At 41.2% G+C, this 16,357-nt stretch overlaps 1 protein-coding gene across 2 annotated transcripts in view; it reads right to left on the bottom strand.

Annotated features, from left to right (window-relative positions):
• The window catches only part of LOC122740002 (cocaine esterase-like), a 30,278-nt gene extending 16,758 nt beyond the window's left edge, over window positions 1-13,520 (bottom strand). For both annotated transcript variants that reach the window (XM_043981759.1, XM_043981760.1), the window contains exons 1-5: window positions 13,393-13,520; window positions 9,779-9,983; window positions 8,371-8,509; window positions 5,093-5,226; window positions 677-830 (exon numbers count right to left, since the gene is read on the bottom strand). In XM_043981759.1, coding sequence (XP_043837694.1) covers window positions 677-830; window positions 5,093-5,226; window positions 8,371-8,509; window positions 9,779-9,983; window positions 13,393-13,462 — 702 coding nt within the window. In that variant the 5' untranslated portion in view covers window positions 13,463-13,520. The remainder of the gene's footprint in view (window positions 1-676; window positions 831-5,092; window positions 5,227-8,370; window positions 8,510-9,778; window positions 9,984-13,392) is intronic.
• Between the last annotated feature and the right edge of the window lie 2,837 nt (window positions 13,521-16,357).

Raw genomic sequence — 16,357 nt, 5'->3', positions numbered from 1 at the left:
TTTACTTTTTTCAGCTATTTTTAAAGCATTATTCTTCCACTGAAGTCTTCCTCCCATGCTTTATCACAGCCCAGAGGCCATGTCAGTGGTATGCAAACTCCTGAGGAAGGAGGGCTACCACACCAGAAGGTCTTTGCCCCTAAGGCCCCTAATGAATTTTATGTCTGTCCTATGAGGGCCAGCCATTCTAAGCTTTGAGAAGTTTATCAGCAGAGGATGGAGAGGGCAGATCTGCAGCCACTGTTAGTCAAAAAGATCACCTGGGAAGCTGCAGAGAGGCTCTGAGAAGCACTGGGGAGAGGTATACTTCAGTGGAGAAATTGGGAATCCTCTGGGTCTTCAATTATTTCACCATTACCCTGGATACTTATTTATCTCCTATTCAAAGTTGTTAGTAAGCCTTTAAAAAGGGATAACTCATTTTCTGTCCCCAGTAAAGTAAGAGGAAGAAGGGACAAGATAATCAGTTGGGAGTAGGGCAGGGGAGTGTAGTGGGATCTCCAAATGAAAGGCAAGGGCAGGGGCAGCCTTAGAGAAAGAAGTCATCACCCCCCAATAGTTGTAAGATGGGGGAGGATAAGAGAAGAGGAAGAACAGCTCTGGTCTGTGAGACTAGATCTTAGTTTTGGCCACAAGAGGCCCCCTTCCAGCCTGGGGTCATTTCTTTATCACCTACGTGTGAGGAAACACTAGTTCCCCCGGCAGACTCGCCAAAGATGGTCACACGGCCAGGATCTCCTCCAAAGTGGGCGATGTTCTTCTGGACCCACCTCAGGGCAGCCACTTGATCCAGGTAACCCCAGTTGCCAGGGGCATGAGCATCCCCAGTGCTGGAAGACATATTAGACAAGGTTTGAGAATGCTGAAGAAGAAGGGCAGCTAAGTGGCGCAGTAGATAGAGCACCAGCCCTGGACTCAGGAGGACCTGAGTTCAAATCTGGCCTCAGGCACTTAGCACTTACTAGCTGTGTGACCCTAGGCAAGTCACTTAACCCCAATTGCCTCACCAAAAAAAAAAAAAAAGAATGCTGAAGAAGAGCACCAGCTTCGTAGGAATACAAACTAGATGATGCAATGGATAGACTCCTGAGCCTAGACTTAGCAAGACCAGTATTCATCTACTGGCTGTGTGACTGTGGGCTAGTCACTTAGACCTCTCTGCCTCAGTTACCTCATCTATCAAATGGGAATAATAATGGCATGTAACTCTCAGAGTTGTTCCAAGGATAATATGACAATATTTATAAAGTACTTTGTAAACCTTAAGGAACTATAAAAATGCTAGTTGTTATCGTTGTTATTTTACACATGTAAATTGGGGAGGCCGATCTCGAATCCCCCACCTGAGGGATTCCCAGTGCATACATTTCCAGTTGCTCACTGTGCCTTTTAGGAAGAGCCTCTGCCATGTTGCTTTCTTCTCTTTTACCTTACTCCCTGATCCACCTCTCCACCAGCTGCCTTGTCTCCACTCTCCCTTTCCTCCTCCTTTTTCTTTTAGCTCTCCTTTCTCTTTTGTCTTCCCCTATTATAATGTCAAGTCAAGAAACATTTACTGAACACCCACTATGGGCCAGGCACTATAACAAGCTCTGGGCATACAAAGAAAGGTAAACATTGTCCCTGCCCTCAAGGAGTTTACAGTTTAATGGGGGAGACAACATGCAAAGGGCTGTCTCCAAACAATACAGGATGGATTGGGGATGATCCCAGAGGGGAGGTGCTGTCATTAAAGGAGACAAGGAGAGGCTTCTTGCAGAAGGTGCAATTAGAAGAGAGTCTTAAAGGAAGCCAGAAGGGGAGAGGAGGGGGGGAATGAACAAAATTCAATGGAATATCTTATTCAAGGATCAGAAAGGAGGCAGAGGATATGGAGGATCATTAGAGGTAAGAAGACTAGAGAGGTAGGGGCTGGACAGCTCTGCAGTACAGCTTCCTTGCTGTCCTTATATCCAACTCTCCACCTTCCAGCTCTGACTTTCAATGGCTCTCCCTGGTGCCTAGAATTCCTTGAAGGAATTCAAGACAGCTCTGATTCCAATTTCTGCAAGAGATCTTTTCTGTCCTCCTCTTCCTCCTTCCCACACCCACCCCTTCATGGCTGAGGCCTTCTAGAACAAGGACCCCCACCCCACCCTGTTGAGGATTTATGGAAAATTAGCACTGGGGAAGCTGGTGAAAGCATGAGCTTTATTACCATGCAGTGGTACCAAGCAGGCAAAAATGAAAGACAGACACACACACACATTATATGACAACCTGTATTGACAGACAGAGACTCAGTCATGTGGGGCCAGGGGCACTCACATGAAGGAGACTCATGCAATGATAAGATCTTGGTTGAAGTATACACTCAGAGTGTGGTCTGACCAAGTCAGTCTTATACCTTAAAGGTAGGTCTGACAATTAGCACCTGAGGTAAGAGAGGGCATTCTTTTTTTTATGGGGCTATGGGGGTTAAGTGACTTGCCCAGGATCACACAGCTAGTAAGTGTGAAGTGTCTGAGGCCAGATTTGAACTCAGGTCCTCCTGAATCCAGGGCTGGTGCTTTATCCACTGCACCACCTAGCTTCCCCTGAGAAGGCATTCTTAATCAGATCAGATGTGGTGGGGAAACTCCCCAGGATCACTTACTGATACCAGACTTAGGTTGGAGGAGTTTACTAATGGAGACCAAAAATTGAGTAAGAGTTAAGGTTAATACTCAGAGACTCCAAGAGTGGGTACCAGCATGCAGTCATGCAGCCAGCTGGGAGTCCATTCAGGAGCTGAGGTTATTCGCAGCATCAGAATAAGTCAGAGCAGTTCAAAACTACTGGTTGTCTATATTATTGCTTAAATGTTTTATAGTCCCTAAGACCACTTAGCCTGTGACTCCATTGTGGAGTTCTATCATTTATAACATGCCACAATATGTTTTAAAAATCACAATTGTCATACCATCCCAATGAGATGACTTCTCATTTATAATGCATGTATTTTGTATCTCTATGTTGTCTCCCATGAGAACTGATCTCTGACTGTAGGGATTGCCTATTTTTTGTATCCCAAGCATGTAGCACAGTGATTGGCATTTAAAAAGTGCTTAATAAATGCTTGTTAGCTGACTGAATAAGGGGGTGACGGTCTGACTTGTGTTTTAGGAAGATAGCCGGGTGGAGATTGAAGAAGGAGGAGGAGGAGGTGGTGGTGGTGGTGGTGATAATGATGATGATGATGGAGGAGGAGGAAGAAGATGAAGAGAAGGAGAAAGAGGAGAGGAGAAAAGAAGAGAGGGAGAAAGATTAAAGAATAGTAAAAGTGAGAATGAATGAAAGGGCAATATTCTAAAGAAGAACAGATGTAATAAATAGGATCATTTGTGGGTGTAGAAAGCTTAGTGTTAGTGAGTACAGAGGTGAAGGAGGAGATAATGACAGAAGGCATTTGATCAATGTGAGATAAAGAGGAGGGCATATCAGGCATTGGTCACATTTTTTCCAGCAAAATACAAAGCAAAGTTCTGAGTTGAACTGGTGAGGAGAGAAGCCGTGAAAGGTTTGAGGAGGGATGCAAAAATTTAGAAAAGCCATTCTGGTGAATGAATTCATTAGAGAAGTTCAAAAGGGTTGCCTTGCCACAGTTAGGACCAGGTTAATATTATGTAACATTAATTTCTATGGACTCAGGCAACATTTCCCTAGATTCATTGAGTAGTATTCAAAGAAGAGCAAAAGGGGTAGATGATGGGAGTAATCCAACGCTGAGTGTTGGCAGGGAAAGAATAGTGATAGGACAAGGGGTCAGTGAGATATGAAGTGGTTTAGTGGGGGGTTAAAATGAGGAAGGGAAGAGAGTATACCCAGGCAGGGGTTATGGCCTGTGAAAGAACTGAGGGGTGGGAGAATTAAAAGAGGTGGGGGGATGAAAAACAGAATTAGGCATTACAAGGCAGAGTCTAGTGGAATGATAAGAGAGTATAACTAGATAGAAGAATTTCAAAACAGAAGTGGAACACTTCTGGGTCATGGCAAAATCAAGGGTGTTATCAGCTCTGTATACAGCTAAGATGAAGTGGAGGAGGAGGTTATGAGAAATGAATACACTGAGGAACCAGAAATATAGAAGGTTTATGGCAACATAAATATAAACAATGAAGTTCCTTAGTTTGAAAGTGGGAGTTCGGGAGGGGAGAAAGACTGTAAATGAGGCACTGAACTCATTAAAAAAAAAAAAAGAGTATCCCAGAGGATGGTAAATACAGCTACTAGAATCTTGGTGATAAACATGGATTGAATGAACCTCAAAGGAGCAGAAGTTACTGAGTGATGGTAGTAGAGGCAGAGTCTGGAAGTGGGAGTGGGAAACAAGGAGTATTTTGGCATCCCTGTGATGGAGGTATGAGTGAAAGTGCAAATAGTACTGGAAATGGTCAGCAGGAAAGCTGGGTCCTCAGAAAACAGTTATCACTCAGTGAATTCAAGTAAATGGATGGGGTAAGAAAAGAGTGAGGATGAAAGCAAGTTTGTTATCTATGGAGCAGGCATGCCAGAGAGCACAGTGAAGGGGGGAGGTAGCTTTAGAGGAAGACATTACAGGGAAATGGGATTGGAAAGTCAATGTAATCATGAGCTTTATTACAATGCAATACAGCAAGCAGAGGTTAGGTGAACACAATAGGACCATCTTATTTTCTTGTTTTGTAAGCCCCAGCACTTCATACAGTGCCTGGTACTTAATAAATGTTTTATCTACCTACTCATATGTCTGTTAGTCCAACAACACATCCATCCATTTGCCACCCCCCTCTCTCTGTAATCTAGATTTAGAATCTAGGCCAAGGGAGGAGAGGTGAATTTATTAGCCATAAGAAGTAGGTCCATAATTGGAAACTGGTTCCTCTCACTACAAATCCAATGCTTTTTCTACTATATCATGATGAGTTTGTGGGGGAGGCAAGGCAAGGCAAGAGATATGGATTCTAATCAGGAATTTATCAAGACTCCACTCAGAATACTCTATTGTGTTTATCATCTTGTCACCATTCAGAGATCTGGAAATTCATCCATGAAGAAATACTTACACTTATGTTTCACTGGGGTAAAAACTTACCTAAAGAATCCAAGGATGCCTAGTCTGTACTGGATGGTGACCACTACCACATTCTGGGAGGCAGACAATATTGAACCATCATATATGGAGGCAGAACCCAAGACAAGACCACCACCATGGATCCAAACCATCACCTGCAAGAATCAGACATGGTTTTCCTTTCAGGAACAAATCCCACCAAGCAGGGATCTGCAGCTCCCTTGTTCAAAAGGAAAATATTGTATCTGGTATCTTGTGACACATGATAAAGTAGTTCTGACTGTGAGTGAATTCACTTCTTATCAAGATAATGTCTATCAAGAGTTGACAGGATATGCATCAAAGCTACTCTCCGGCTCATCATTTCTTTCACAGTTGCTATTGCTAACTGTATTACCCTCCATCTTATTCCCTTTCCTTGATATTTACTCTATTTTCTGTTCCTTCACCCTATTCCCCTCAAAAGTGTTTTGCTTTTTACTGTTCCCTCCCCCAATTTGCCCTTCCTTCTTTTGCCTTTCCCCCTCCCCTATCTCCTTCCCCTCCCACTTTCCCTCAGGGCAAAATATTTTACTATTCCCACTTGAGTGTGTATGTTATTCCATCTTTGAGCCATTTCTGATGGGAGTAAGGTTCACTCACGCCCCCAGTGCTTCCCGATCTTCCCCTCCACTCCATAAGCTTTTTCTTGTTTCTTTTATGTGAGCTACTTTTCCCCAGTCCATCTCTCCCTTTCCCTTTCTTTCAGTGCATTTCTCTTTTTTTGTGAGGCAATTGGGGTTAAGTGACTTGCCTAGAGTCACATAGGTAGTAATTGTTAGTGTCTGAGGTCTGATTTGAACTTGGGTCCTCCTGAATCCCTGGTTGGTGCTCCATAAACTGTGCCACCTATCTGCCCCTGAGTGCATTCCTCTTACCCCTTAACTTTATTTTAAAGATGTCATCATGAATCAGCTAGGTGATACAGTGGACAAAGCACCAGTCCTGGACCATCACAAATACCTGAAAGTCCTCTTTTTCATTGAAGTCCCATTTTTAACTCTGAAAGATTATACACACTTTTGCTGGGTAGGTGATTTTTGACTATAGTCCCAGTTCCTTTGCTCTCTATAATATCATATCCCATGCCCGCCAATCCTTTAATGTAGAAGGTGCTAGATCTTGTGCTATCCTTACTGTAGCTCCACAGTATTTGAATTTCTTTTTCTAGCTGCTTGCAATATTTTCTCCTTGGCCTGGGATCGCTGGAATTTGGCTATAATATTCCTGGAAGTTTTCCTTTTGGGATCTCTTTCAGGAGGTGATCTGTAGATTCTTTCAATTTCCATTTTACCTTCTGTTTCTAGAATATCAGGACAATTTTTCCTGACAATTTCTTGAAAGATGGTGTGTAAACTCTTAATTTAGTCATGGTTATCCGGTAGTCCAATGATTGCACATGAAATAGCAAATCTATTATGTACAACTTGCTATTCCTTTTTAAATATACAGGAAAGTATTTAAAGTAACTTTCTTTCTTTTCTTCTTTTTTTTTGGGGGGGGGGGAGTTCTTATATGTTACTCACCATCTATAGAAAAGTTTCAACTGATTAAAACCCATTTCAGCAATTCTGACTCCTTTAACCCATGTCCTGCCCATAAGCCTGTGTTTAATCCCTCCCATTGTATTTGCATTTTGGAGGTGGGAAGGGGCAGTGAAGGATGTCATTTCAATCTTATATCACTGACACTAAAGAGGATGCCCCATTTCCTGCATAAGAGACCACAGTAACTTTCAGCCAAGGCTAAGATGTGGGAGGAAAATACCATTAGGAAAAGAAAACCAGTAAGAGGGGAAAAATCAGATCATCTCCATAACAGTGCAACAGTATGGGTTTTTCTTGGCAAAGATACTGGTGTGGTTAGCCATTTCCTTTGCCAGGGGTTAAGGCAAACCAGGTTAAGTGATTTGGCCAGACTGACTGAGCACCAAATATGGGCAAAGCTCTGTGGTGGGTATTGTGAATAAGACTAGGTCCCTACCTAGTACTCTCAAGGTACTTTCAGTCAAACAAAGGGAAAGGATAGGATATGGGTCCCAAAACATGATACAGACTAATAGTCTGTATTGGAGCAGCCAGGTGGCACTGTGGTTAGACCTCCAGGCCTGGAATCAGAAAGACTCATTTTTCTGAGTTCAAATATGGCCTCAGACACTTAGTAGCTATGTGACACTGGGCAAGTTGCTTAACTCTATTTGCCCAGTTTCCTCATCTGTAAAATGATCTGGGGAAAGAAATAGCAAACCACTCCAGGATCTCTGCCAAGAAAACCCCAAATGGGCTCATGAAGAATCAGACACAACTGAAAATCGACTGAACAACAACATAGGCTCTATTAAGTGCTATAAGGTAGATGATAGGTGCCACAAGGGAGATACCAAATAGTGTTAAGTTAGCTCAGAGGAGAGAGCAAACACACCTCTCTTTGCACCCCCAGCACTAAGGAGAAGGGCTCCAGTTTTTAGAAATGGTTTTTGAGTTGAATGTTGGGTTATTGAGGGTCAGGAAAGGCTTCATGGGGAGACTATGTCTGGGCAGTTTTGTTCCCTATCATTTATTTTAAGAAAGGAAGTCTGGACTAGATGATAGAGGGTTAGCCTTGGAGGGAGAAGGACTGGGTTCCAATCCTGCCTTGGACATAGGAGCTATGTGACCACAGAGAAATGACTTAGCATCTCAGCACACCAGATGACTCCAAGACTCTAAGTTACAAAAGAAGTTCCTGTCTTCATCACCAGAGAGAGTTTCCACACAGGGAAGCTCCCTATAAAAATGAAATGATGGGTCTGGTCAGGATGAAGATGTGTTCTAAAGGTCACACCTGATCCATGCTTTGCTCTGGTCCTTTTGCAATCATAACCTTTAGCAGAAATTGATACCATTCCACATCATGGAACTAACTCCCAGAAGTTATTTCGGTCATTTTCAGTCATGTCCAACTCTAAATGAGTCTTCCTGACTCCAACCCAGCACTCTCCACTGTGCCACCTACATGCCCCGAAGTCAAGATTTCATCCTTATAGAAGCAAGGATTTGCTAACAATGTGAGCTGCTTCCCACTACTGGAGTGGATTGCCTTGAGAAGCAGTGAGCTTCCTGACCTGGAGGACTTCAGGGAAGGCTAGATGACTTGTCAGAGATGTTTACAGGATGACTGCTCCCCTATGGGTGGGACAAGGAGACCTCTGAGGTCCCATCCAGTTCTAATGCCCTAGGATTCTCATCCCACACTGTGGAAGTTACAGAGATGTGGCTTACTGGCAATCTGGCCCCCTCCTTTGCATGGTCAGGAGTGTAGATATTGAGATACAAACAGTCTTCAGACTTGCCAGTGATAGGGAAGTTTATTTTCAGAGACTTCAGTATTTTTCCTAGGACAGCGGCATCCTGTAAACACCTGGAAAACACAAGAGGTGCCTGTTCTGAATAGAATCACATGGGGATGATCATCATAACAGCTATCTATATTGTGCTTTGAGGTTTGCAGAGCCCATCACAGACATGGTCTCCTCTGACCCTCACAATAACCTTGAAAGGTAGGTGCTATTTTTATCCCTATTTTACAAATGAGGAAACTGAGGCAGGCAGAGGTAAAGGAACTTGCCAATGATATTTCACATCTTCTTGTACAGTCTTTTTTCTAATTTATTGCATATTGAAATATTCTGGTTTGTTGATGATTGGTAATTTTGAAAGAAAATATTATTTAAATTTTAAAAACCATGGAAACCAAGTAGATGTTACCAATAGATGGATAGCAGAACAAATCACAGTGTATGTGTTTTGTGGAATGTGATTGCATTGTATGAAAGGATGGGGGTGAGGAATTCAGAAAAACTGATGCAGATCAAGGAAAGTAGAAGTAGACCAATACAGGCAATAACTAGAAGCATCTATACAAGATCAACACTGAGCATGGTCATTTGTGTCACTTGGATTTTCCTTCCTACAGAGGAGCATTACATTGGAGGGGGGGAGTTAGGCTATGGTATGGAGTGGGGAACAAGTGTGATCTTCAAAGCAAAAGGCATCAAACTGTTTAAAAAATAAAATAAGGGGTCAGAGTCAATGACCTCTAAGATCTCCTCCTGCTTTCTGAACCCAACACACTGTTGAGTTCTTGCTTTGTTATTTACTAGCTGATGTTGTTAAGTCCTGTTTGACTCTTCATGAACCTGTATGGTGTTTTCTTGGCAAAGATCCTGGAATGACTTTCTATTTCCTTCTCCAGCTCATTTTATAGATGAGGAGACTGAGGCAAATGGAGTTAAATGACTTGACCAGGGGTCACACAGCTAGGAAGTGTCTGAGGCCAGACATTTCAACTCATTTCTTTCTTACTCCAGGTCCAGTATTCTATCGATTGAGTCACCTAGATCCCTCTAATCTCGGTTAGCCTTTGTTCATCCATCCATAGCAATATGTGCACTAACTACCTCACAGTGTTTTTCTCAAGTTTGTTGTTCTCTAAAGTCCAAACAAATGTGAACTTTTATCGTTAGTAATTATTTGAGGCTTCACAGACCAGGGGGAAATAGGGAACATTCATGTCCTCAACAAATATTTATCAAATGTTTACTGCATGTAAAGAACACAGAGAAAAATTATGAATAAGACAAGATGGTGCCCTATGCTCATTGGTAAGATTATAGAGGAAGCTGCTTACATATATGGATGAGAAGTTGCATCTCTCACATTGCTCCATGAATCCACTGGTTGTGGAGGAGAAAACCTCAGGTCCCCAACAGGAGGTTTGGCAAAGGGGATTCCCAGGAAAACATTGATACCTTTGTCAGTCCCCTTGACACTGATGTGAGTCCCTTGGATCTGTCCAGACTCAGTGGTCCTGATGAGGTCATCAGTATTATGCCCTGAAAACAAAAGGGAAAGAAATCCTCAGAGACAGACAGAGGGCCAAATACCCCCAACTACCACCCCCAGCGCCGCCATTTTTTCATTAGATGGAAACACAGACCTCCTCCTATTTCTGCCATGATTCTTTTCATCTCCCTTAAAGAGTTCCAGTGATGGGAAACTCAGTCTAGAGAAGGACCATTTGCACTTTTAGACAGCTCTGGCACTGACTCAGGAGCTGTCCAACTTTGAGGATTCTGAATCTCAAGATCGAAGTAAATGCTCCCCAACAATCCCACCCCCAGTCCAGCTTAGGAAAGCACAGAGCTAAAAATCAGTGCCATGCAGCTGATCAGCATTATCCAATTGAACAAAGACTTAATGAGCATCTACTATGGGCAATTCAGAGGCTAAAATGGCACCAATTTACATTCTCCTAGAGAAGAATGACCTATGCACCAATAACCAGGAATGTAATAGAGAGGTATAAAGGAGAGGTCCTGCCAGAGCTCTATGAAAAGATATGGGGAAAGTCAGGAAAAGTTCTACAGCAAGTGGCAGCACCCAAGCTGCATCTTTAATCAAGGGTCTTCAACAGACTGAGGGAAATGTGTTCTAGACATGGGAAAGACAGTAGCCAAAGGGAGACAGGAGAGGACAGGGCCTGAAAAGCATACGGAGAGTAGTTCCATTGAGCTATGGTATGTGTTGTAAAGACTCATCTCCCTGAGTACAAATCCAGCCTCAGATATTTACGAGCTGTGTGACCCTGAGCAAGTCACTTAAACCTGTTTTCTTCAGTTTCCTCGTCTGTAAAATGAGCTGGAGAAGGAAATGGCAAACCACTCCAGTATCTTTGCCAAGAAAACCCCAAATGTGGTCAACGAAGAGTTGGACACAACTGAAAAATGATTGAACAGCATAAGTGTAGAGAAAAGGAAATAGGTGATAAGCCTGGATGCGGAGTTCTGGATTTGGGCTTACAGAATAGGGTTCAAATCACAGTTCTCCCATTTACTACCTGTGTGAACTTGTTACAAATGCTTTCTCTTTCCTAAACCTATTTTCCCTCTTTCACTAAATGGGAGAAGGGTGTTGAAGTCAATGGTCCTTGAATTCTATTAGAATTCTCACATTTCTCCATCCCAGAGTTCAAGAGCTACAGACTGCACAGCTGTGAGGGCACAGTCTGCCTGGATTAGAAGTACAACAGTCAGGGACTCCTCTGAAACACTACCACTCCCTTTAATCAAAGGAGATCAAAGTATAGCCTAATATGAAATACATAGGCATGACTTTCTTTTTTTCTTTTTTTTTTTTGCAGGTCAATGAGGGTTAGGTGACTTGCCCAGGTTCACACAGCCAGTAAGTGTTAAGTTTCTGAGGCCAGACTCTTTTTTTGCAATTTAAAATATTTATATTTTATTTTCCCCCAATTACATGAAAAAAATTAACATTAATTAAAAAAAATTTTTAGTGAGGCAATTGGGGTTAAGTGACTTGCCCAAGGTTACACAGCTAGTAAGTGTTAAGTGTCTGAGGCCGGATTTGAACTCAGGTACTCCTGACTCCAGGGATGGTGCTCTGTCTACTGTGCCACCTAGCTGCCCCAACATTAATTTTTAAAACTTTGAGTTCCAGATTCTCTCCCTTCCTCCCTCTCCCCACCCCACCCCCACATTGAGAAGGCAAGCAATTTTATGTAGGATATACATGAGTAGTCATGCAAAACATATTTCCATATTAATCATGTCATGGGAAAAAAATAGAAAAAACTCAAGAAAAAATAGTAAAAATAATTATGTATCTATCTGTATGCAGATACCATCAGTTCTTTATCTGGGGATGGATAGCATTTTTCATTATAAGTCCTTCAGATTTGTCTTGCATCATTGTATTGCTGAGAATAGCTAAGTCATTCACAGCTGATCATCTTACAATATTGCTGTTACTTTGTACACAGTACATTTCATTTTGCATCAACTCATGTATTTCCAGGTTTTTCTGAGAACATTCTGATCATCATTTCTTACATCACAAAAGTATTTCGCCATAATCACATACCACAATTTGTTTAGCCATTTCCCAATTTATGGATATTCCCTCAATTTTCAATTTTGTCACCAGGAAAGAGCTGCTATAAATAATTTTGTATATATAGGTCCTTTTCCTTTTTGTTTTTTATCTCTTTTTGGATGCAGACCTAGGACTGATATTACTAGTTCAAAGAGTATGTATGGTTTCATAGTCCTTTGGGTATAGTTCCAGATTGCTCTACAGAATGTTTGAATTGGTTTACAACTCCACCAACAGTGCATTACTGTCTCATTTTTCTCATGTCCTCTCTAATATTTGTAATTTTCCTCTTCTGTCCTATTAGCCAATCTAATAGGTAGGAGGTAGAATGTCAGAATTATTTTGATTTGCATCTCCCCAATTAATAGTGAGAGAATTTTTTCATATGCCTTTGGTTTTCATATAGCTTTGTTTACTTCATCTGAAAACTATTCATATCTTTTTTTTTTAGTAGGACAATTGGGGTTAAGTGACTTGCCCAGGGTCACACAGCTAGTAAGTGTTAAGCGTCTGAGGCCGGACTTGAACTCAGGTACTCCTGAATCCAGGGCCAGTGCTCTATTCATATCTTTTGATCACTTATCACTTGGGGAATGGCTCTTATTTTTATAAATTTGACTCAATTCTCTATGTGTTTGAGAAATGAGGCCTTTATTAGAGAAACCTGCTTCAAAATTTTTTCACACTATTGCTAACTGTATTTCCCTCCATCCTACCCTCCCATATTAATTCTATTTTCTCTCTCCTTTCACCCTTTCTCTCCTCAAAAATGTTGTGCTTCTGACTACCCCCTCCCCAAATCTGCCCTCCCTTCTGTCGCCCCCCCTTCTCTTATTTCCTTTCCTTGTACTTTCCTGTAGGGTAAGATAGATTTCTATACCATAGGAGTGACTTTAACATACATCAGGGCTTAAGTTTCTCCTCTATAATACCAGTGGTTTAGGAGCATGAAAATAAAGAAAGGAGTTGTACCACATTCTCTCACACAAATGCAGAGGTCATATTTCTAGTATGTAAAATGATCCTCCCCCCAATCCTCACTCTATTCTACCTCCTTGAAAATGACTCAGCTTTCTCTCACCATACTTCACCAGTGGCTGATAGAAGAGTTTTTGCATGTAACACACACATAGAGGGTATCAATTTTGCAACAGCAAACATAGTTCAGCCCCTTGAAATTAAACTAGCAATAATCCCCCCCCCAGCTCACCCTTCCAAACAGTCAGTGAGGGCAACAAGAGAAGAGACCATGCACAAGACCCAAATCCCCAGTAGGAAAATCAAAGGACTCCTCCCATGTAGCCCCCAAAATCTTCCCCTCCTCTGGTTCATCCTGGCAGAGCTGCTCACCTTGGGCTGGAATCAGGAGGCCCAGGACCCCCAAAGTCAGAACTTTGGGCAGCAGGGAAGTCTTGCACATCTTTCCCTCTGCACAGCCTTCTGGTTATGCCTAATCAGATCCTAGGGCTAAGGCTTTTATCCAAAAAGAACTGGATCAAAGGGCACTCCAGGGGAACTGGGGCTAAGGTTTACTTAAGGAACTTCCTCGTCTGAACTTCTCTTAAGGCTACTTGAAAGAAAAAAATGATGTTAGATTGAATATTTAGAAAAGCTAAAAACAGGTCAGAAAATCCATCCATTCACAGCAGGTATACATGCTGGCAAATGTTTAATAACAAGCTCTCTAGAAAGCAAAAACAAAACAAAACAAAAACAAAAAGATGTATCCATGGCACACTTTTTTTAAAATAGTATTTTATTGCAATTACATGTAAAGATACTTTTCAACATTCATTTTTGTAAGATTGTGAATTCCAAATTTTTCTCCCTCCCTGCCTTCCCTGTCTCTTTCACAAGATAGTAACCAGTCTGATATAGGTTATATATCATAATCATGTTAAACATATTTCCACATTAGTCCATGACACACTCTTAAATTTAATTTGCAAAATTAACATTTTCCATTACTTTCTTAAGTCTAGACAATCAACAAAACCACAAACCAAGCCCTGAATTATAGCATTTTCTGATCTCACAGACACGAATTTGGCAGTGGGTTCTCAAGAGCCAGTGGGAGCTGGAACGTCATTTCAGCCCATGTGTCAAAGATCAGAACTCTGATCACACACACACGAAGCACCCCTCCTCCTGATTTCAGTAGACTTCTGTGACCTTTCTACCCTAGAAGCTTTTCATTTCAGTGATTTTTCAGTCATGTCTAACTCTTCATAACAACATTTGGGATTTTCTTGAACTACCAAAGTAGTTTATCATTTCCTTCTCCAGGTCATTTGACAGATGAGGAAAATGAGGCCAACACGGTTAATTATTTGCCTAGGGTAACACAGCTAGTAAGTTACTGAAGTCATATTTGACCTCGGGAGGACAAATCGTCCTAACTGTAGGCTTCGTATTGTATCCACTACACCAGTAGCTCTCCCCCTGAACCTCTAAGATTTCTCCACTCTTGCACTCACAGAAACCTGCCTGTCTCTCCAGTACTGTATGTGGTACTCTAAGTAGCTTACTCCATATCATGCCTCAGCTGAACTAAGAAGATAATAATAATAATAATAATAATAATAATAATAAGTATTATTATTATTTATGATAATGATAGTGATGGTGGTGGCTAACATTTATATAGCCCTTTATGATTTGCAGGGCACTGAATATGGTAGAGCAAAGCCAGGAAGTTGCTTGAAATCTCCCAAATTTCCCTCAGAAACAACATTAAATCTGCCAACTGGGTTATCTTCTACACAACAGGCACTACTGTGCTGAGCCACCTCAGTGCAGTGAGCAAGCCACCAGGAGCCACTGGGGTCTCAAAACAAAAAGCCATCAATCAGACTCCTGGCCCCTAGCACAAGAAGATTGGGACAATTCCCCCTGTGTTCCAGGACCAGAGACAAACTTTAAAAATCATGAAATGGGCTAAAAGTAAAACCAAAAAGAACCCTCACCATAGAAAACTACTATGGTGACTGGGAAGACCAAAACACAAATGCAGAGAACAACATTGGAAAAAGTGCCTATATGTGAAGCCTCAAAGGGGAAGATGAATTGGTCTGAAGACCAAAAAACCTTCTTGGAAGAGCTGAAAAAGGATTTTTTAAATCAAATAAGAGAAGTAGAAGAAAAAAATCAAAAAGAAATGAGAGGTATGCAAGAGAGAGTCAACAGCTTGGAATGAGAAGGACAAAAATTGTCAGAGGAGGGGAGCTAGGTGGTGTAGTAGATAAAGCGCTGGCCCTTGATTCAGGAGGACCTGAGTTCAAATCATGGCTCATATACTTGACACTTACTATCTGTGTGACAAGTCACTTAACTAGCTGAGCAAGTCACTTAACCCTCATCACCCCACCCAAAAAAAGAATTTTGCTCAGGAAAACAATTCCTTAAAAAATACAATTCGACAAATGGGAAAAAATCCACTGAAGAAAACAACTCCTTAAAACCTAGAATTGACCAAGTGGAAATTAAGTAAAAGCTGACTGAAGAAAATAATTTTTTAAAAATTAGAATTGAGCAGATGTAAGTTAATAAGACTATGAGACATAAGGATTCAGTCAAACAGAAACAAAAGAATGTAAAAATTGAAGAAAATATGAAATACCTCATCAAAAAAACAACTGACATGGAAAATAGATGCAGAAGAGACAATTTAAGAATTATTGGACTACATGAAGGTTATCATCATAAAAAGAGCCTGGACAACATATTTCAGGAAATTGTCAAGGAGAACTGCCCTGATATCCTAGAACCAGAGGGTAAAATACTCATTGAAAGAATTCACTAATCACCTCCTGAAAGAGAAAAATTCCAAAGAATATTATAGCTGAATTCCAAACTTATCAGGTAAAGGAGAAAATACTGTAAACAGTTAGAAAGAAAAAATTTAAATATCATTAGCTGCAGTCAGAATTATACAGGACCTGGAAGCTTCACCATTAAAGGGTAAGGGGGCTTGGAATGAATATGATATTCCAGAAAGCAAAGGAGCTTGAATTGCAACCAAGAATCAACTACCCAACAAAACTTATCACTATCTTTCAGAGGAAAAGATGGACATTTAATGAAATAAGGGACTTTCAAACTTTCCAGATGAAAAGACCAGAGGTAAACAGAAAATTCAATCTCCAAATGCAGACTCAAGAGAGACATAAAAAGGTAAAACAGAAAAAAACAAACATATTATTCAATGAGGTTAAATTGTTTACATTCTTACATGGGAAGATAAGACTTGTAACTCTTGAGAACTATATCTCTACTAGGGCAGCCAGAAGGAGTATACATAGATAGGGGGTATGGA

The sequence above is a fragment of the Dromiciops gliroides genome, chromosome 2 (genome assembly GCF_019393635.1).
Source record: "Dromiciops gliroides isolate mDroGli1 chromosome 2, mDroGli1.pri, whole genome shotgun sequence".
NCBI lineage: Eukaryota > Metazoa > Chordata > Mammalia > Microbiotheria > Microbiotheriidae > Dromiciops > Dromiciops gliroides.
This window is presented reverse-complemented; position numbering and strand designations above follow the sequence as displayed.